The 22391-nt window shown below is 44.4% G+C and overlaps 1 protein-coding gene across 1 annotated transcript; it reads left to right on the plus strand.

The window, feature by feature from the left end:
• The first annotated feature begins 1358 nt into the window (after positions 1-1358).
• LOC125515981 (zingiberene synthase-like) lies at positions 1359-6217 on the plus strand. Its single transcript, XM_048681461.1, has 7 exons — positions 1359-1556; positions 2789-3041; positions 3603-3963; positions 4170-4388; positions 5058-5193; positions 5344-5598; positions 5709-6217. Exons 1-7 carry the CDS (start codon positions 1428-1430, stop codon positions 6000-6002), a joined length of 1647 nt encoding a protein of 548 aa, XP_048537418.1. The 5' UTR covers positions 1359-1427; the 3' UTR covers positions 6003-6217.
• Positions 6218-22391: the final 16174 nt, after the last annotated feature.

Here is a 22391-nt window from a genome sequence, read left to right on the forward strand (position 1 = left end):
CACACCACAATCAAACAAACAATCAAAACTATTTATTTAATATAACATTCCAAAATTTAGAATTTTGGGATGTTACATTTTTTTTTCTTAAAATTGGCTATTTTGTTTCCTAATTAATGTGACTGAGCGATTTAAGGTCATGTTTATTAATTTAAATTTGATTTTTAGAGATTGATCATGATTGATTCTTTCAAATAAAGACATTACTAAATAACTTGTGCCAGCATGAAAAGTTCTGACCCATTCAGTTTTTTTTTGTTGTGTGAGAGGGTGACACGAAAATAAACCGGTGGGGTTGGGGACGAAAAAACCAATCAAAAAAACCGGACGAAAGTGGAGGGACGAAAAAAACCATGGATGCAGTCCTACCAACTGCTCCATTAGGAGTAGAGATATTTTTTCTGAAATAAAAACCGTGCTAACCCTCACATGGGGATGATTGATTTTTTTTGACCTATCTCTCACTTGGGGATAATTGATTTTTTTTGACCTAGCCCCCACTTGGGGACGATTGATTTGGCATATTGAAAAACGGACGCACACGACTGGAAGGTTTCCTTTTCTAGTGCAGGGGAGTCGAGAGGGTGGTCGGACCTTGAGAGGGATGACGGGTGGGGTAATTACTTCGATCAATGGTGAGGGGATAAACAAACAAACGACACGTACTGCTTCTTTAAGAGTAGAGTAGAGATATTTCATTACAAATTATAGGTTTATAAATGATTTGGTAATGAGATTTCTTTGTTATGATTTACACATTATTTTTTTTAAATCGGTTATTTGTTTTTTAATTAACGTGACTGAGCAATGTTTTCTTAAAATCGATTATTTGTTTCCTAATTAAGATGATTGAGCAATGTTTTCTTAAAATCGATTATTTATTTCCTAATTAATGTGATTGAGCGATTTAAGGTCAGGTTAATTAATTTCAATTTGATCTTTAGAGATTGATCGTGATTGATTCTTTCACATAAATACATTACTAAATAACTTGTGCTAGCATGAAAAATTCTGATAAGTTCAGATTTTTTTTCGTTGTGTGAGAGGGTGACGTGAAAATAAACCGATGAGGTGGGACGGAGATGAAAAAAAAACAGACAAAATGCTGAAGTTTTCATGCTCTTCATCCGTCACCAGTTGAACACGTGCTTCTTGGCAGCCCATGGTCAATAAACAAATGCAAGGCATCCACTACTAGCTAGCTACACGTACGCGCCTAACCTACCTGCTGCATAGTCCTACACTTCCACGCATGGTCAATATATCATGCATGGTTTGATACGTGTACGCCTATTGATCGTGGCCTATAAATACCCGGCGCAGCAAAAAGAGGAGGCATATATCGGTCGCCACCCGTTCATCCATTCCATCGATCGAATTAAGAGACTTGCAAAAACAGCTCGATCAGGTCGATCGACATCGAGAAGATGGTGCCAGAAACGCCTGCTCGTTCCAACACCGGACGAGCACGAAAGGCTCCGGTACCACCTCCTACGTTCCACCCTAGCCTCTGGGGTGGTTTCTTCCTCACTTACCAACCGCCTACTGCCCCTCAGGTAATTTTACTGACCACAAGAAAAGCATTTCGTATTCCTTTTTTTTCTTTTTTTCAAGGCAATAAGATTTTCATCATTTCTCTCTCTTGAAAAGGGGAGTACCCCGGCCTCTGCAAGATTTTCATCATTTATGAATAGGATATTATGATTACAATCAGATAATAACAACACAGAAACACACTCTGGCAAAGTATCCAGTGATCTTTCCGTATTTCACTAATTACTCATTCTATGCCCATTCCTGCTTAAACTATACCTTTTATTTAGTAAGATCAAGAAACATATATAACTAGATGATACCCCGGGAATTGTTGTGATAATCTTGTTAAAAGAGATGCATTATTAGGTGCTACATAAAGAACTACAACGAATGAAAATTAAGAGTATTTCTTAATATACACTTTAAAAACATTAAAACACATGAAGCATATAACAAAAGCATGTATAAAAGAGAGAAAAATAGATTGTAGTTAAAAGAGTACTCCCTCCATCAAAAAAAAACTTGTCCCTCAAATGGATGTATGTAGCACCAAGTTAGTGCTAGATACATCCATTTGATAGACAAGCTTGGGACAAGTTTTTTCGGACGGAGAGAGTACCATTTATAAATAAAAATAAATAAATAAAATCAACTACTCCCTCCGTTTCTAAATATAAGTCTTTGTAGAGATTTCACTATGAACCACATACGGATGTATATAGATGCATTTTAAGTGTAGATTTATTCATTTTGCTCCGTATGTAGTCCATCTAGTGGAATCCCTACAAAGACTTATATTTAGGAACGGAGGGAGTATATATGTAGCATGGCAACGTTGTATGGATAAACAAAAATATAACATAGAACTTGCAGGCATGGCTTACTGAGGTGGCGTGGTTCCATGGTTAGGAAAAATAGGTAGTGGATTATATCATGATTAAATCTAATGTGATTTAAAGCCCATTTAATAAAATCCACTAATGCATGTTGAGGATTATCATGCTTAGATCGGATGGATGCTAGTGGCTCTAGCTAGTAAATCTAACGGCTACAATAATTTTGATGACGTGATAGCATGCATGTTGAGATAATTATAGGTAAGGGTGTCACTCTCTTAGGTATATAGATTTTTCCAAAGAAATATGTTATCCATCCATCATCTCATCACATGCATGTCAGTATAATTGGCATGTTTGATCCACCAATCGGTCTGTCGATCCACTAATCATAAACATTAACCCTTAAATTGCAGCGTGCATGCATGGAAGGAAAGGCTGAAGTGCTGAGAGAAGAAGTTAGGAATATCGTAAATAGCACACATGAATTACCAAAATTATTGGATCTTATAATGACATTGCAACGGCTCGGGCTGGACATCTACTATGAGAACGAGATCAACGAGCTGCTCCACCATGTCTACAAGTCTGGTTACAACGAGGAAGATCTACATTTAGTTTCACTCCGATTTTATCTTCTGCGGACAAATGGATATGATGTATCAGCTGGTAAGGCCAAAGTTGCTTGTAATTTTGGTGCATATATGCAATTGGTATGACCTTTAGGTGTTACAATCATTTAAATTTTGTCTCTTATTTTGTTGCTCGACTAATCCTTCACTTGCATAGCAGATATATGCTTACCCCATGATAATCAAAGCACTTTTTTGAATAATCAGAACATTCAGATGGCTTGATTCTGAGAACAAATGTAGTAAAATTAGTCAATTTACATTATAAATAGTTAATATGGTGCAAATCTGAGATCTAGATGTGTAATAAAGACCTAAAAACCCGCGTCTGCATTATCTATATTTGCCTGGAAGCTAAAAATAAAAATCATCTTTAAAACATAAATCTAGATAGTGTCGAGTGGACAAACACTAGTACTGCATATAAACTAGGATTACAAAAATGTGCATAAAACTTACATGGTAGATATCACTATATAATCCAAGTATTGCGGCAAAATATGAATATGATGGAAATTGTAATCCGCTATGTATATATGGCACATGTAGTTTAGAAATACTTGATATGTATTAACCACTAGACCAACTCCACATGCAGATGTATTCCTTTGTTTCAAAGACGATGAAGGGAATTTTATGTTCGACAATACAAGAAGTATTCTGAGCTTATATAATGCAGCATACCTTAGGACACATGGAGAACAGGTGCTCGATGAGGCCGTAATATTCACAACAAGCCACCTAGAAGGCGTATTACAACAATCATCACCACTAGCAAATGAAATATCTTTAGCCCTTGAAGCACCACTTTTCCGAAGGGCTCGCATAGTAGAAATGAGAAGCTACATCCATATTTATGATAATGGTGCTACAAAAAATGAAGCCATATTGGATTTCGCAAAATTGAATTTCAATCTTTTGCAACTTCTTTATTGTGAGGAGCTAAACAACATCACAGTGTAAGTTAATCATATTTTGCTCTCTTTTCCTTGCAAATAAAAGGTTCATTAGGGCTGCAAAGAAGTGATCCGAGCTCACTTGATTAGGAAACTAGATGTACAACCCAGCCACCTGGGTTCAAGTCCCCACGGACCTAGCGTTCCTTGTTTTCATTTGATTCTCACAAAGTATTAGCTGAAAACTTATTATGTGTGTGCCATTGCAGTTGGTGGAAGGAGCTCCATGAAGAATCAGAGTTAGGATTTTCTAGAGATAGAATAGTGGAAATGTATTTTTGGATGAATGGAGCATGTTATGAACCTCAATATTGTAACTCACGGATAATACTTACAAAGATGACAGCATTTATGACCATACTAGATGATATCTTTGACACATATGGTACCACCGAAGAGAGCATGCAACTTGCCGAAGCAATCAACAGGTCACGGTCCCTTAAGTAGCACTAGTTAGTTTTTAGTTTGCTTAAAAGTTATCATTACTGTTCAAAATTTCCTGGTTTTTAGCATCAATAAACATTTTAAGGACATGCACATGCATCATAATTAAACTTCTTTGATATAATAGAAGATGGATTTCGGTGGACTGAGATGTAAGGTACAATTACAAATCTAGTAATTATCAACTTTTCGTAAACTCGAATCTATAAGTTGGTATACATCATTTGGTATACCAAATATAACAATATTTGAAACATACATGTATATATTTTTACAAATAACTATATATCAATCATAATTAACTATAAGGCATTCAACTAGCTAGTAGATATTAATGGAATAATCACTGCTCGTATTTGTAGACAGATTTCACTACCATGTGAAATGCTTTTGTCATAAGCAATAAGATCCATGGTTGTCGTGCCACATTGTGGAATGTTGTTTAATTAGTCATGAAAATATTTAATAACTCCATTAAAAAATCTGTAACAGCCTATTGATTTATAATAACATAATTTCTAAAATGGTTCTACAACCGCAGAAATAATTGTGATGAGTAAGTGCTTTTGAAAAGTGAGCTGCAATGTCTAGCAAAGTATAATTAAGTTGGTGCTAGTGATTCTAATAAATATATTGTATATTATACAATGCAGGTGGGATGAAAGTGCAACAGAACTGCTTCCATCATACATCAAGGGGTTCTACTTGTATTTATTGAAGACATTTCATTCATTTGAGAATGAACTGGGACCTGGGAAGAGACACCATGTGCACTATCTAGAAGAAACGGCAAGTATTCTGCTAAAATTTATTAGAGCTCATAAATTTTACAATTGTGTTCTAAGACAAGGGATTATAGCAGCACGCCCAGCTAGCTAGATTCTAAAATGGGGCTTTTAAATTCACAAGCGTTCATATTCAACTCAACCTACCATGCAGTTGAAGCGATTAGTTCAAGCATACACGGAGGAGCTAAAATGGCGTGATGGAAATTATGTGCCAAAAACACTGGAGGAACATCTTGGGGTTTCAGCCAGAAGCAGTGGAGGCTTCACACTTGCGTCTGCTTCATTATTTGCTGGAGTAGGCGGCATAGCTACAACAGACACGTTCGAGTGGATTCTGAACTATCCGCAACCTTTCAAGACGTTTGATATGTTTGTACGGTTCTCCAATGACATCGTATCAAGCCAGGTCATTGTCTATCTTTAGTTCTTTACACATTTAATTTCATGTAATTGTATATGCATTTCTTCTTCTTGGTTGCCTATTGATCATCCAGCTAACATTGAATCTTGCTGCAGCGTGAGCAAACCGGGGACCACTACGCCTCTACGATCCAGTGCTACATGGAAGAGCACGGCGTGATGGTGCAGGACGCCCGCGATAAGATCAAAGACCTCGTCGAGGACTCGTGGAAAGACATGGTGCGACACTGCGTCGCGCCGACCGAGCAACAGCAGCCGCTGGCTGTGCCGCGGACGGTCGTCAACTTCGCGAGGACGGTGAATAACATGTACAAGCGCGGCGACGCCTTCACTTCCTCGCACGAGATCAAGGAGATGATCACGTTGCTCTACGTGGAACCAATTGCTTAATCGCAACGTCAAGTGCGAAACCCCACCCCCGCTGATAAGGCGAGGCACCATTACTTATTAATTCATTCATGCATGCATGTTGTGCTTTTGAAATAGGAACCTTGATTCGGCAGTGTGTGTGATGGTGAGGATTTTCCTTTTTGTGAAGGCGATGGGGAGGAAATTAATGGTAAACATAAATAAAAATGGGAATGGCGTGCTAGCTGCTTTGCTGATCAAGCGCACCTCTTGTCCGTTATTTGAAGTGCACAATTTCTCTATTCATTACTCATGATATATACAGTCTAGCTGCATTACCCTTGGTTCTCTGCTGAATATTTGTATTTCCACTATGTTGAGTAATGGAAAGGGGTTTACCCGGTTCAAAAACATTATTTATCTTACTCGTGTATTGTTTTAATGAAAATGGAAGCTTCATTACTACCGGCATCTGCATAAGGAATGCACACATTAAACTATTAAAAATATGATAACTCTATATCAACAATATCAAAGTATATGTAATGGAAGATTGTGAAAAAAATATAACGAGACTGGATTTTCTACTCTCGGGTGTACTACACCCAAGTTTGCAATTCTTTTTTGGAAAAACGTGATCAAACAGAGTCGAAGAAATCTGAAAATTTGAGACATCAAACTTTATCAAATGTTCGAGCTTCTTGCAAAATTTAAAATTTTAAAATCATGTTTTTTTCATATCTGTTTTTAGTTATTTTTGAAACTCATGATCTTCCAAATTTGTGGACTTTATAAAATTACACGAACATTTTTTTTGTATTCGCTAACTTTTTTTGAACTCGTGAACATTTTTTTCAAATTTTCTAATTCCTTTCTAATTTGCCAACTTTTTAAAAATTTGGAAACAATTTTTTATTTCACTAAAAAAATCAAAATTAACAGAAAGTTACTCCCTCCATCCCATAATATAAAAACACTTTTTATACTAGTGTAGTGTAAAAAACATTCTTATATTATGAGACAGAGAGGGTATCTTAATGCTGGTGAAGTTGTGGTGACGTATTTACACATGCATTGTTGGGTCGATTCGTACGTAGTGTTCAAATTAATCAAACACCACATCCAAGCTAAGTAATGCAACGTCGCCGGCCGTACGACGCTAGCATATTTAGGTACGTACAGGTCTTAGAGCATCTTCACTCGTGTCCCCGATAGGCTCTTCCAAGGCATTTTTTTATTGCCGATATAAAAAAAGCAGCCCCGTTGCGTTCTCAAAAACCTATTTTTCACCGGTTAAGACCAAATTTGGCGTCGGCAAATCCAGGCCGAACCCGGCACGCTGGGGCACTCGGAGGCGCCGGGGAAACGGTTTTCGCACGAATTCTTGTGGGCCCGCCGAGTCAGCGACTAGGCGCGTTTGTCGTTCTCATTGCCACGGTTTCCCGCGGGGAATCAATGCGAAAGATGTCGCCGGTCAGCCTTCCATTGATTCCTCACGGGCGACGCAGTGAAGGCGCGACAACGCACGCCTCGCCCCCTCCCGCCACGCATACACACGGCTGCCACCCGCTCGCCGCCCACCCGCGGCTATAAAAGCCGCCCCTCCGTCGCCGGTGGCCGCACACTTCCTCGCCACAGCCCCTCTCCCCCTCTTGCCGACGACGCCCTTTTTCCCTTTCTCCCCGTCTCAAAACCATGGCCGAGCGCTACCCCGATGACGGAGCGGCGGCCAATGGTTTCGGCCGCCGCCACCTGCACAAGGACGAAGCCCGCCTCCTCTACAAGGCGGACCACCGGACATGCGGATGCCGAGCTCCTGGAGGCTCAGCCCCGACGGCATCCCAGTGTCTCCGGTGCCCACCGGTGCTGATCGGCACGCCGGGATCACGCGCATCCGGTCGTCGCTGCCGAAGCACGCGCTGAACCAGCCGAGGTACGCCTCCGACAGCCACACACTGTGGATGGCGTAGTTCGACCGCCAACACGAAGAGCGGCTCGCCTCCACGAACAGCGTCGAGCCCCGCGGCCGCCTCAACTCTGAGAGGCCAATGGTGGGGTGTCCCCGGCCGCACGCTCGAAGCCGTCCTTGAGCACATCGAGGCCGGTAACTCACCGCGCTAGGAGTACCCGGCGCCCCCTCCTTCTCTCGTCGCGGCGGCAGCACCTTGACACTGCGGCAAATCGAGTCGGTGTCCTCCTCGTCGTCGGGTTCCCACTCCTCCGGACCACTGGCGCTCCTTCCCGTCAAGCCGAAGCCACGGGAGACCGCTCGGGCGGCACACCCGCGGCTGTGCCCTCGTCATCAACGAGGCGGCGTCCATTCTCCTCCCTCCTCCTGCTTCGTCAAGCCGAAGTTGTGACGCCCCCGATTCAATCGTACACTAATCATACACGCAAATGTGTATGATCAAGATCAGGGACTCACGGGAAGATATCACAACACAACTCTACAAATAAAACAAGTCATACAAGCATCATATTACAAGCCAGGGGCCTCGAGGGCTCGAATACAATAGCTCGATCATAGACGAGTCAGCGGAAGCAACAATATCTGAGTACAGACATAGGTTAAACAAGTATGCCTTAAGAAGGCTAGCACAAACCGGGATACAGATCGAAAGAGGCGCAGGCCTCCTGCCTGGGATCCTCCTAAACTACTTCTGGTCGTCGTCAGCGGGCTGCACGTAGTAGTAGGCACCTCTCGATTAGTAGTAGTCGTCGTCGACGGTGGCGTCTGGCTCCTGGGCTCCAACATCTGGTCGCAGCAAAACGAGTATAGAAAGGGGGAAAAGAGGGAGCAAAGCAACCGTGAGTACTCATCCAAAATACTCGCAAGCAAGGAGCTACACTACATATGTATGCATTAGTATCAAGTGGAATAAGGGTATCATATGTGGACTGAACTGCAGAATGCCGGAATAAGAGGGGGATAGCTACTCTTATCGAAGACTATGCTTCTGGCCACCTCCGTCTTGCAGCATGTAGAAGAGAGTAGATGGTAAGTTCACCAAGTAGCATCGCATAGCATAACCCTAACCGATGATCCTCCCCTCGTCGCCTTGTGAGAGAGCGATCACCAGTTGTATCTGGCACTTGGAAGCGTGTGTTTTAATAAGTATCCGGTTCTAGTTGTCATAAGGTCAAGGTACAACTCCAAGTCATCCTATTACCGAAGATCACGGCTATTCGAATAGATTAACTTCCCTGTAGGGGTGCACCACATTTCCCAACATGCTCGATCCCCTTTGTCTGGACACACTTTTCTGGGTCATGCCCAGCCTCGGAAGATCAACACGTCGCAGCCCTACCTAGGCACAACAGAGGGGTTAGCACGCCGGTCTAAATCCTATGGCGCAGGGGTCTGGGCCCATCGCCCATTGCACACCTGCACATTGCATACGCGGCCGGAGAGCAGACCTAGCAACCTCCATTACAAAGGAAGTTGCGTTACGCGGTCCAACCCGGCGTGCGCCACTCAGTCGCTGACGTCACGAAGGCTTCGGCTGATACCACGACGTCGAGTGGCCATAACTGTCCCCGCGTAGATGGTTAGTGCGTATAGGCAGTAGCCAGACTCAGATCAAATACCAAGATCTCGTTAAGAGTGTTAAGTATTCGTGAACGCCGACCAGGGCCAGGCCCACCTCTCTCCTAGGTGGTCTCAACCTCCCCTGTCGCTCAGCCACAAAGTAACAGCCGGGGGCCATCGGGAACTCAGGCCCACCACTACCTGGATGGAGCCACCTGCCCCTTCAGCTCCCATCTCCAAACAGTATCACCGGTAATGTAACAGTGTAAGTATATAGTATATGCCTGTGATCACCTCCCGAAGTGATCACGGCCCAGTAGTATAGCTTGGCAAACGGACAAGAGTGTAGGACCACTGATGGAACACTAGCATCCTATACTAAGCAGTAGGATAGCAGGTAAAGGTAACAATAGTAGTAGCAAGGACAGGCTATGCAGCAGTATAGGATTAACTGAAAGCAGTAACATGCTACACTAATGTAATGCAAGCAGTATAGAGAAGAATAGGCGATATCTGGTGATCAAGGGGGGGCTTGCCTGGTTGCTCTGGCAAGAAGGAGGGGTCATCTTCGATGTAGTCGAAAACACGGACATCGGTAGCGGTCTCGGAGTCTACCGAAAATAAGTAACGGAGGGGGAACACAATAAATAACAGAGCAATCAAATGTAACACAAAGCAAGATGCAGAAATACGTTGTGCTAGGGGTGACGTAACATAGGGATAGGTGATACCGGTGAAGGGGGAAAACATCTGGGATAGTATCCCCGGTGTTTTGCATTTTTGGACAGATGAATCGAAGGGAGAAAGTTGTGTGTTCGCTATGCTAGGGATGTGTGGAGGACGAACGGGCTGAGTATTCGGACTCGTCTCATTGTTCTGAGCAACTTTCATGTATAAAACTTTTTCATCCGAGTTACGGTTTATTTTATATGATTTTTTAAAATTTTAACAATATCCTGGAATTCCTGGATTTAATTAATAAATCGAATTAAATAGTAAAATGGCCATGGGTACCCAAAAGTGTACCCAGCCAGAATGTGCATGAGGCTGACAGGTGGGGCCAGTCAGCAGTTGACTGGTCCACGTTTGACTAGTCAACGGTTTAGTGGGGCCCCTTGTCATACACTGTTTAGTTAATTAACTAGTTAATTAGTTTATTAAACAGAATTAGTTAAGATAATTAATTAATATTTTAAATGTTTTTTAATTACTATTATTTAAAAAAACATATTCTGGGCCATGGGCCCCGCCTGCCATAGGCCCAGGGGGCCATAGCGGGGCGGGCGCTAGTGGTTACGGAAGCCACCCGAGTGGGGGCTGTTAGCGCTAAGACAACAGGGAAAGGCCGGCTTGGCTCGCGCGAGCACAGGGCACCGGCGGCCTCGCCCAGCAGCGACTGGGGGCGGGGAGCAAGGGGAGGCCCCGGGTGGCGGCGGCCCTGGCGAGCGCGGCAAGCCGGCGGGAGCGGACGGGCTACGAGGCCGCGAGTAGCGCGGGGTTCGGCGTTGCGCGCGGTGGTGGCCGAAGCAGGCGCGGCGGGCAGCATCGAGCGGGGCGGCTGGCGGCGCAGCAGCAGTACCGGGTAGTAGCAGAAGCAGCAGGTAGCAGTGCATCTAGAGTAGGAGTCAGGGCCGGGAGCAGCAATAGCGTTTAGCAGCAGCAGCTCGCGCCAAGAGCATCGGCAGCACGCACGCAGGGAGGCGACAGACGACGGGGCAGCAAGGTCGGGCGGTGCGGCGGCTCACATAGGCGGGCACCGGCGTGGCGCTAGACCAGGGCGCGCGTGACGCGGGCACACACGGCCAAAGCACGGCCTAGGCAAGGAAGGTGCGTAGGCAGGGCTAGCGGACGCGGAGCTCCGGCGGTCCGGCCACGGAAGCCGAAGTGCGGGGGGCGGCGGCTAAACGACGGTGGAACGGGAAGGGTAAGTGGGGATCTGGAGGAGGGGCTCACAGCGGAGCCGGGGACAAGGTCGGAGAGGGTAGGGGTGGACCAGAACGGTGGGGGTCGACGGTGGACGATGATGACCGTGGCGGAGAAGACCGGGGATGGCGACGGCTACGTGGCGCCCCTACTTACTCTGATGCCCGGAACAGATGCGGATGAGCACGGCGAAACTCCCGGATGTGCTCCCGCCCGTCGGGGAGGCAGGTGGACGCGTCAATCAAGGGCGAGGCAGCAGTGACCGCGGATCTTCCGAGCTCGAATTCGAGCAGTAGAGGTAGGGAGCGAAGGGGGATTGAGGGGGGAAAGGAAGGGAGTGCTCTAGGGTTTCGGTCGACATCTATATAGGTCGTGGGGAGGGCGATGTGGAGGTCATCCATGGCCAAGGCGCCATGGATGCACGCCACGATCTCTCCGCCTCCTGTAGCTGGAGGGAAAAGGAGGCCTGCGTGGGCTGGGCCTGCTATGGTGCTAGATGGGACAAAACTTCCAGTAGAGTAGGTCCTCCTCTTTTCTATTTTCCTTTAGCTAGTCTTTTCTCGTTTTCTTTATTTCTTTATTACTCTTCATTTTAATTAAGTGACCAAATGAATTTAGTCGAAGGGGAAACTTCGCACAAAAATCCAGGGCAATATTGTTGAGCCACACACAAGTCTGTAGAATATTTGGAAAAGGATAATTATTTTAGATTTCAAAATGGCCAAGTTATGTGTTGTTGGACCACATATTAATTTGTTAAGGGCATTTTAATAATTCAAATGAGGTTGGTTAATTCATCAAAATTTCTTATTGAATATTTTCAACACAACGAACATTTTTGTTTTGACTTTTGAAAACTTTAATTGTTTTAACTTTAATTCAAATTTTGAATTTGAATCCGTTTCGAACTAACGCGAGATTATCAGCAATAACCGATGTGACATGGCATCATTAACACGGGATTACTGTAGCATGATTATCCGGGCGTTACAAAACTCCTCCACTACAAGAAATCTCGTCCCGAGATTTAGTAGCGGGAGTAAGGGGGAAGAGATTAGGTTACGAGATTCTAATGGATCTTCTCGGTTGCGGTTGCTCTTCTCGAAGAAGTTGACCGCTTCCGTTGATGTCGTCATTCCTTAGCTTCGTGTTATCACGAAAAGTCATCAGCCTTTCTTGGTGAACTCCATCGTACTTAACAATAAGAAAGGGGCAGCCTGACAACGATAGTATGCTATCATGGGAAATCATCTGGGGTTTATCCCATGAATGATCACATGAGTAACTCTCGAATTGGTCAAATGGAACACATCGAGAGCCGATCAAGAAGGTGCGGTAAGAAGTTTCAAGTGGCTAGCCAATCGTTCGTGGCCTAAAACAGAGTGTGAAAGGGTTTTAGAGTAGCGGGAATAAGTATTATGTCTGATACCAGAATTGATGATTTCTTGAAAGGTGGCTTGTGAATTACATACGAAGCCAAGCATGAGGAATAGCCTTTAGGAGCTGGGGTGTACAGGAGAGTCAGGTTTCGATCCTGGGACCTGTGGGTTATGGGCCCACCATGTGGGTTGAAAGTAGGAGGAGCGGTGACATCTTGCATGGTCTAGATAGCAAGGCATGTCAGAGGGTAGCCTACCAGTTATGTCGGCAACAACGTCGTTACCAAGGGCGGGGAACGAAGAGAACCATCTTCCTACTCGTTGAACGAGGCGGACCAATAGGCAAAGTTCTCGTCCATCGATGGTTACCGGAATGTCAACAACAATAGTAACAGGGTCTTACTGACAGAGTTGTACACTGAGGTGCTTATAAAAGCAGTGACGTATTACCGCTTAGATCATATAAACCTCAAGAAGGTTAAATAGAACAATGGAAAGGAAAATGTGATTATCAGATTAAATAGAACATGGAAAGGAAAAATGTGTTTAAACACATATTTCAGGGGTATGTCCTTCCCAAGAACAAGCAGAGTATGATATCCAAGACCGGATAGAAGGTAGAGAACTCTCTAGGTAAGGGGAGAGAAATTTCATGACTTTACCCATACAGCGGTGTTTGGATAATTGATAAAGAAAAGTTTAGCGTTGTGGTTCAAATGTTCTTATTGAAAATCGGAGTACCACAGGCATGCTTCGGGATAGCATTGACATGGTCTTCAAGCAAGAATCGAACTTGGTTACACAAAGGATTCATCAGGAACAACATATAGAATAAGTCTTACGATTTCCTCATGGGAGAATGTTTAACCTTGCTAAATAGGAAACTGACAACAATAGGTCCTCCGATCAGGTGTGCTAGGATGACATCACCTTATTGGGTTAAAGACCAATATTATAACTCTTGGGAATAAGTTCCAACCATCATATATGACCGAGATTCAGATCTGATTGGTGTCAGGATACCTCAGACTTAGGATACCTGAGAAGAAAAGGTGCAACACAAATTGATGAGATGACAATGTAAGATTCTCGGGAATTAACTATGGGAGCGAGTTCCGACACAAGAGTTCATCATTTAAAATAAGGAGAGGATGAGGGGGTAGCTGATGCAGTCAGCGGCAATCCTCGAGATTTCCAAAAAGGTGGATTTCCACAATTATTGCGAACAAGGAGATAAATTTGTCAGAACAAATGATGTAATGAGGTATGCTCGAGGAAAACATGCACAGTTAAACATTGGTTGAAAGGTGCACCCGAAATATGGGCTTAGGTAGCACGATCAAGGTTAGAATGGTGATTCATTATCCAATAGTCTAAGAATGATCTGTCGACCATTAACTCCAATGCAATAGGGTTGCTAGGAGTACAGAATACAAGCAACACCGTGCACTTGTTGGTATTCCGGTTAGAATCAACATTGGGACCAAGAAAGAATGGTGCTGGTGAGAAGTATCACAATACCAAGAATTTTTAAGAGGTGATGAAATTCTCACGACATTCCTGACATAAAAGATGGTAATACTCCAAGGTAAAGAAGATCAAATGCTTGATAACAAGGAACTCAAGGTATAACACAAAACACAAACAAGTTTGTGTTCGAGGGAAGGCAGTAAGGTGATCAATGATAACACAAATCATCGAGGGCAAGGATGATATTTCTCATCATGAATTCAATTGATATCCTGGAAGAGCTCGGAAGGATGATGATGATCTTACACATTAGTCGAGAGATTTCATGAAGATGTAACCGACCAGTTTTGACATGAAGTCCCAGGAATGATGAAGCGAAAAGTTATTGGAACCAAGGGTATGACACAAACTCGAAATCAAGCTTGTTGTTCAAGGCGAAATGATATGACGAGGAAAGTCAACGTGAGCTTAGCTCATCGTCGAAAATTGTGCTTCAGAAAGAAGGACCAGATAGCACAGTTAAAAAGTTGCACGATAATGATATAGCCGATAAGGCTAGGAATGACTTGAAGGACTAAACTCATAAGCAACAAAAATTACTTTAAGAGTTATCATACCGGAATGCGGAATTGGTTCACATATCGGTGTTCTTGAGCGACTAACAACTCAGAACCCATGAAAAATTGGAATCGGTGAGAAATAATAGCTGATGAAGAACTCATAAGATGCAACACAGTTCTTAGATATTCTCGAGATACCAGAGGGTAATACTCGACAGTAGATCAAAGTAGAGGTTGGACTGGTGTATTGATTAGCAAAAGACAAGTGCTTTAACTTGTCCGAGAAATGGTATTAAGGAGAAAATATGGTCGGAACCATGATTGCAAAGGACCAAACATAGATACAGGACGAACTTATAACAAGGGGATCATTATCATTTACAAGAAGCTTCGATGATAAGTTCCACATCGGGTCCATGGGCATGAGCACAGGGGCTCAAGGTCGACTCCCACTTCTTCAATGCATAACCTTTCATTTTACTTCCCGCTTTTGATGAGGCTGTAGTGTAGAAATTTTATCTGGCGAAACAACAGAAGAGTATGACTCGTGAAAACTTTCGAGTTCACACATATTAAGGAAGGCATAGGTTCAACCCATCGGGTATCATGGAAACATATACCACAAGCTTCAATAGTAAATACCAGCAGCTCGAAAACAGAGCATGGTTGAGAAAGCAGAGGATATATTTTACCAAAGGCTTTATATATCCATGGAAAGGCTCACAAGGTTATTTGAATATGAAGGACATGGTCGGATAAAATCCGACAACGGGTCTGGTGGTCCACAAGGGATCTGATGTGAGCATCGGTACTCAACCAAAGGAAGAAAGAATGCAAGGAGGTCAGATTACAGAAACAACTGACTAACTCAAAGCTCAAATGCAAAGGAATTATGAATTCCAAGACAAGGGATCAGAAGCAATATTCTGATTAAGGATGGATAAGTTGAATAGCCTTAGGGGTACAATTGATGGCAATTTGATTGGTCGAGATCCAGCTCATGTTTAAAATGACGTCTGAGCCAGAAGGACAAAACGAAGGATCTGATTAAGGAATGCGAGCATTCGCAACATATTGATTCAACAGACTCAAACTGATAATGACTAAGGATGCAAATAAGATTACCGGACTTATGAGGTTAATCATAATGCAAGCAAGCAAGAATTTCAAGAGCAATAGGCTGTTGAGGATTTTCGGGGATCGAATAGTATTTCAAAGACTTTTGTGAAATACATGAATCAACCGGGGATGAGCGGATACTCAATAAGTGCGAGAAATTATCCGTAAGGGTATGTCTGCGGCAAAGAGCTGCAAAGCGGTGGGCACAAGGGATTCTCGAATTATCAAAGAAATTTTCAGAGTATCAAGTAGTAACAGGGGCAACTAGGAACAAAGGTAAGAACGACAAGTGTAAGCAGTTATCCATAAGGATTTATCGGTGGTCGGGAATAGCAAAAGTGGTGGGCACAGGGTCTCGAGAGAATAACGAAGAGTATCTTCGAAATCTTCTAGTGAAGCAGGCCATCATATGGAATGAAGGGGCTCTTCGAGAGAAAGTATTTATGAGAACCTAGAGTTAGAGTTAGCAAAATCATTTAACCCGAATAGAAGGGAGATCAGAGTCCTAGAGTATAGACGAGGAGTAGAAGATCCTAATTTCACCCAATGGCAACGTGGGCCCATGGGCCGCACAACCATGTTAGTAAAACAATTTTCATCGACTAGACTCAACTTCGGCCAAAGAGTGTGGCAGGGGGATTCCTACAGGCAGTCGGCTCTGATACCAACTTGTGACGCCCCCGATTCAATCATACACGCAAATGTGTACGATCAAGATCAGGGACTCACGGGAAGATATCACAAAACAACTCTACAAATAAAACAAGTCATACAAGCATCATATTACAAGCCAGGGGCCTCGAGGGCTCGAATACAAGAGCTCGATCATAGACGAGTCAGCGGAAGCAACAATACCTAAGTACAGACATAGGTTAAACAAGTATGCCTTAAGAAAGCTAGCACAAACTGGGATACAGACCGAAAGAGGCGCAGGCCTCCTGCCTGGGATCCTCCTAAACTACTCCTGGTCATCGTCAACGGGCTGCACGTAGTAGTAGGCACCTCCCGAGTAGTAGTAGTCGTCGTCGACGGTGGCGTCTGGCTCCTGGGCTCCAACGTCTGGTCGCAGCAAAACGAGTATAGAAAGGGGGAAAAGAGGGAGCAAAGCAACCATGAGTACTCATCCAAAGTACTCGCAAGCAAGGAGCTACACTACATATGTATGCATTGGCATCAAGTGGAATAAGGGGATCATATGTGGACTGAACTGCAGAATGCCAGAATAAGAGGGGGATAGCTAGTCCTGTCGAAGACTACGCTTCTGGCCACCTCCGTCTTGCAGCATGTAGAAGAGAGTAGATGGTAAGTTCACCAAGTATCATCGCATAGCATAACCCTAACCGATGATCCTCCCCTCGTCGCCTTGTGAGAGAGCGATCACCAGTTGTATCTGGCACTTGGAAGGGTGTGTTTTAATAAGTATCCGGTTCTAGTTGTCATAAGGTCAAGGTACAACTCCAAGTCATCCTATTACCGAAGATCACGGCTATTCGAATAGATTAACTTCCCTGTAGGGGTGCACCACATTTCCCAACATGCTCGATCCCCTTTGTCTGGACACACTTTTCTGGGTCATGCCCAGCCTCGGAAGATCAACACGTCGCAGCCCTACCTAGGCACAACAGAGGGGTTAGCACGCCGGTCTAAATCCTATGGCGCAGGGGTCTGGGCCCATCGCCCATTGCACACCTGCACATTGCATACGCGGCCGGAGAGCAGACCTAGCAACCTCCATTACAAAGGAAGTTGCGTTACGCGGTCCAACCCGGCGCGCGCCGCTTAGTCGCTGATGTCACGAAGGCTTCGGCTGATACCACGACGTCGAGTGCCCATAACTGTCCCCGCATAGATGGTTACTGCGTATAGGCCGGTAGCCAGACTCAGATCAAATACCAAGATCTCGTTAAGCGTGTTAAGTATCGGCGAACGCCGACCAGGACCAGGCCCACCTCTCTCCTAGGTGGTCTCAACCTGCCCTGTCGCTCCGCCACAAAGTAACAGTCGGAGGCCGTCGGGAACTCAGGCCCACCACTACCTGGATGGAGCCACCTGCCCCTTCAGCCGCCATCTCCAAACAGTATCACCGATAATGTAATAGTGTAAGTATATAGTATATGCCCGTGATCACCTCCCGAAGTGATCACGACCCAGTAGTATAGCTTGGCAGACGGACAAGAGTGTAGGGCCACTAATGGAACACTAGCATCCTATACTAAGCAGTAGGATAGCAGGTAAAGGTAACAACAGTAGTAGCAAGGACATGTTGGAAATATGACCTAGAGGCAATAATAAATTAGTTATTATTATATTTCCTTGTTCATGATAATCGTTTATTATCCATGCTAGAATTGTATTGATAGGAAACTCAGATACATGTGTGGATACATAGACAACACCATGTCCCTAGTAAGCCTCTAGTTGACTAGCTCATTGATCAATAGATGGTTACGGTTTCCTAACCATGGACATTGGATGTCATTGATAACGGGATCACATCATTAGGAGAATGATGTGATGGACAAAGACCCAATCCTAGGCCTAGCCCAAGATCATGTAGTTCGTATGCTAAAGCTTTTCTAATGTCAAGTATCATTTCCTTAGACCATGAGATTGTGCAACTCCCGGATACCGTAGGAGTGCTTTGGGTGTGCCAAACGTCACAACGTAACTGGGTGGCTATAAAGGTACATTACAGGTATCTCCGAAAGTTTCTGTTGGGTTGGCACGAATCGAGACTGGGATTTGTCACTCCGTGTAAACGGAGAGGTATCTCTGGGCCCACTCGGTAGGACATCATCATAATGTGCACAATGTGATCAAGGAGTTAATCACGGGATGATGTGTTACGGAACGAGTAAAGAGACTTGCCAGTAACAAGATTGAACAAGGTATCGGGATACTGATGATCGAATCTCGGGCAAGTATCGTACCGATAGACAAAGGGAATTGTATACGGGATTGTTTAAGTCCTTGACATCGTGGTTCATCCGATGAGATCATCGTGGAACATGTGGGAACCAACATGGGTATCCAGATCCCGCTGTTGGTTATTGGCCGGAGAGTTGTCTCGGTCATGTCTACGTGTCTCCCGAACCCGTAGGGTCTACACACTTAATGTTCGGTGACGCTAGGGTTATAGAGATATTAGTATGCGGTAACCCGAAAGTTGTTCGGAGTCCCGGATGAGATCCCAGACGTCACGAGGAGTTCCGGAATGGTCCGGAGGTAAAGAATTATATATAGGAAGTGCTATTTCGGCCATCGGGACAAGTTTCGGGGTCACCGGTATTGTACCGGGACCACCGGAAGGGTCCCGGGGGTCCACCGGGTGGGGCCACCTGCCCCGGGGGCCACATGGGCTGTAGGGGGTGCGCCTTGGCCTATATGGGCCAAGGGAACCAGCCCCAAGAGGCCCATGCGCCAAGAGATAAGGGAAAGGAAGAGTCCTAAAGGGGGAAGGCACCTCCTAGGTGCCTTGGGGAGGATGGACTCCTCCCTGGCCGCACCCTTCCTTGGAGGAAGGGCCAAGGCTGCCCCCCCCTCTCTCTTGGCCCTATATATAGTGGGGGGAAGGGAGGGCAGCCTAACCCAAGCCCTGGCGCCTCCCTCTCCCTCCCATGACACATCTCCCTCCTCCCGCAGCGCTTGGCGAAGCCCTGTTGGAATCCCGCTACTTCCACCACCACGCCGTCGTGCTGCTGGATCTCCATCAACCTCGCCTCCCCCCTTGCTGGATCAAGAAGGAGGAGACGTCGCTGCTCCGTACGTGTGTTGAACGCGGAGGTGCCGTCCGTTCGGCGCTAGGATCATCGGTGATTTGGATCACGACGAGTACGACTCCATCAACCCCGTTCTCTTGAACGCTTCCGCGCGCGATCTACAAGGGTATGTAGATCCACTCCTCCCTCGTTGCTAGATGACTCCATAGATTGATCTTGGTGACACATAGGAAAATTTTGAATTATTGCTACGTTCCCCAACAGTGGCATCATGAGCTAGGTCTATGCGTAGATTCTATGCACGAGTAGAACACAAAGTAGTTGTGGGCGTTGATTTTGTTCAATATGCTTACCGTTACTAGTCCAATATTGATTCGGCGGCATTGTGGGATGAAGCGGCCCGGACCGACCTTACACGTACTCTTACGTGAGACTGGTTCCACCGACTGACATGCACTAGTTGCATAAGGTGGCTAGCGGGTGTCTGTCTCTCCCACTTTAGTCGGATCGGATTCGATGAAAAGGGTCCTTATGAAGGGTACATAGCAATTGGCATATCACGTTGTGGTCTTTGTGTAGGTAAGAAACGTTCTTTCTAGAAACCCATAGCAGCCACGTAAAACATGCAAACAACAATTAGAGGACGTCTAACTTGTTTTTGCAGGGTATGCTATGTGATGTGATATGGCCAAAGGATGTGATGAATGATATATGTGATGTATGAGATGATCATGTTCTCGTAATAGGAATCACGACTTGCATGTCGATGAGTATGACAACTGGCAGGAGCCATAGGAGTTGTCTTAATTTATTTATGACCTGCGTGTCAACATAAACGTCATGTAATTACTTCACTTTATTGCTAACCGTTAGCTGTAGTAGTAGAAGTAATAGTTGGCGAGGCAACTTCATGAAGACACGATGATGGAGATCATGATGATGGAGATCATGGTGTCATGCCGGTGACGATGATGATCATGGAGCCCCGAAGATGAAGATGAAAAGGAGCAATATGATATTGGCCATATCATGTCACTATTTGATTGCATGTGATGTTTATCATGTTTATACATCTTATTTGCTTAGAATGACGGTAGTAAATAAGATGATCCCTCACTAAAATTTCAAGAAGGTGTTCCCCCTAACTGTGCACCGTTGCGAAAGTTCGTCGTTTCGAAGCACCACGTGATGATCGGGTGTGATAGATTCTTACGTTCGAATACAACGGGTGTTGACGATCCTAGCATGTACAGACATGACCTCGGAACACATGCGAAACACTTAGGTTAACTTGACGAGCCTAGCATGTACAGACATGGCCTCGGAACACAAGAGACCGAAAGGTTGAGCATGAGTCGTATGGTAGATACGATCAACATGAAGATGTTCACCGATGTTGACTAGTCCGTCTCACGTGATGATCGGACACGGCCTAGTTGACTCGGATCATGTAATCACTTAGATGACTAGAGGGATGTCTATCTGAGTGGGAGTTCATAAGATGAACTTAATTATCCTGAACGTAGTCAAAAGATCTTCACAAATTATGCCGTAGCTCGCGCTTTAGTTCTACTGTTTAGATATGTTCCTAGAGAAAATTTAGTTGAAAGTTGGTAGTAGCAATTATGCGGACTAGGTCCGTAAACTGAGGATTGTCCTCATTGCTTCATAGAAGGTTTATGTCCTTAATGCACCGCTCAGTGTGCTGAACCTCGAACGTCGTTTGTGGATGTTGCGAACATCTGACATACACATTTTGATAACTACGTGATAGTTCAGTTAAACAGTTTAGAGTTGAGGCACCGAAGACGTTTTAAAACGTCGCGAAACATATGAGATGTTTCGAAGGCTGAAATTGGGATTTCAGGCTTGTGCCCACGTCAAGAGGTATAAGACCTCTGACGATTTTCTTAGCCTGCAAACTAAGGGAGAAAAGCTCAATTGTTGAGCTTGTGCTCAGACTGTCTGAATACAACAATCATTTGAATCAAGTGGGAGTTGATCTTCCAGATGAGATAGTGATGTTTCTCCGAAGTCATTACCACCAAGCTGCTAGAGCTTCGTGATGAACTATAACATATCAGGGATGGATATGATGATCCTTGAAATACTCGCGATGTTTGACACCGCGAAAGTAGAAATCAAGAAGGAGCATCAATTGTTGATGGTTAGTGAAACCACTAGTTTCAAGAAGGGCAAGGGCAAGAAAGGGATACTTCATGGAACAACAAATCAGTTGCTGTTCTAGTGAAGAAACCCAAGGTTGAACCCAAACCCGAGACTAAGTGCTTCTGTAATAAAGGGAACAGCCACTGGAGCAGAATTACCCTAGATACTTGGTAGATAAGAAGGCTGGCAGGTCGATAGAAGTATATTGGATATACATTATGTTAATGTGTACTTTACTAGTACTCCTAGTAGCACCAGGGTATTAGATACCGGTTCGGTTGCTAAGTGTTAGTAACTCGAAATAAAAGCTACGGAATGAACGGAGACTAGCTAAAGGTGAGCTGACGATGTGTGTTGGAAGTGTTTCCAATGTTGATATGATCAAGCATCGCATGCTCCCTCTACCATCGAGATTGGAGTTAAACCTAAATAATTGTTATTTGGTGTTTGCGTTGAGCATAGACATGATTGGATTATGTCTATCGCAATACGGTTATTCATTTAAGGAGAATAACGGTTACTCTGTTTATTTGAATAATACATTCAATGGTCTTGCACCTAAA

The sequence above is a fragment of the Triticum urartu genome, chromosome 6 (genome assembly GCF_003073215.2).
Source record: "Triticum urartu cultivar G1812 chromosome 6, Tu2.1, whole genome shotgun sequence".
NCBI classification, from domain to species: Eukaryota; Viridiplantae; Streptophyta; class Magnoliopsida; order Poales; family Poaceae; genus Triticum; species Triticum urartu.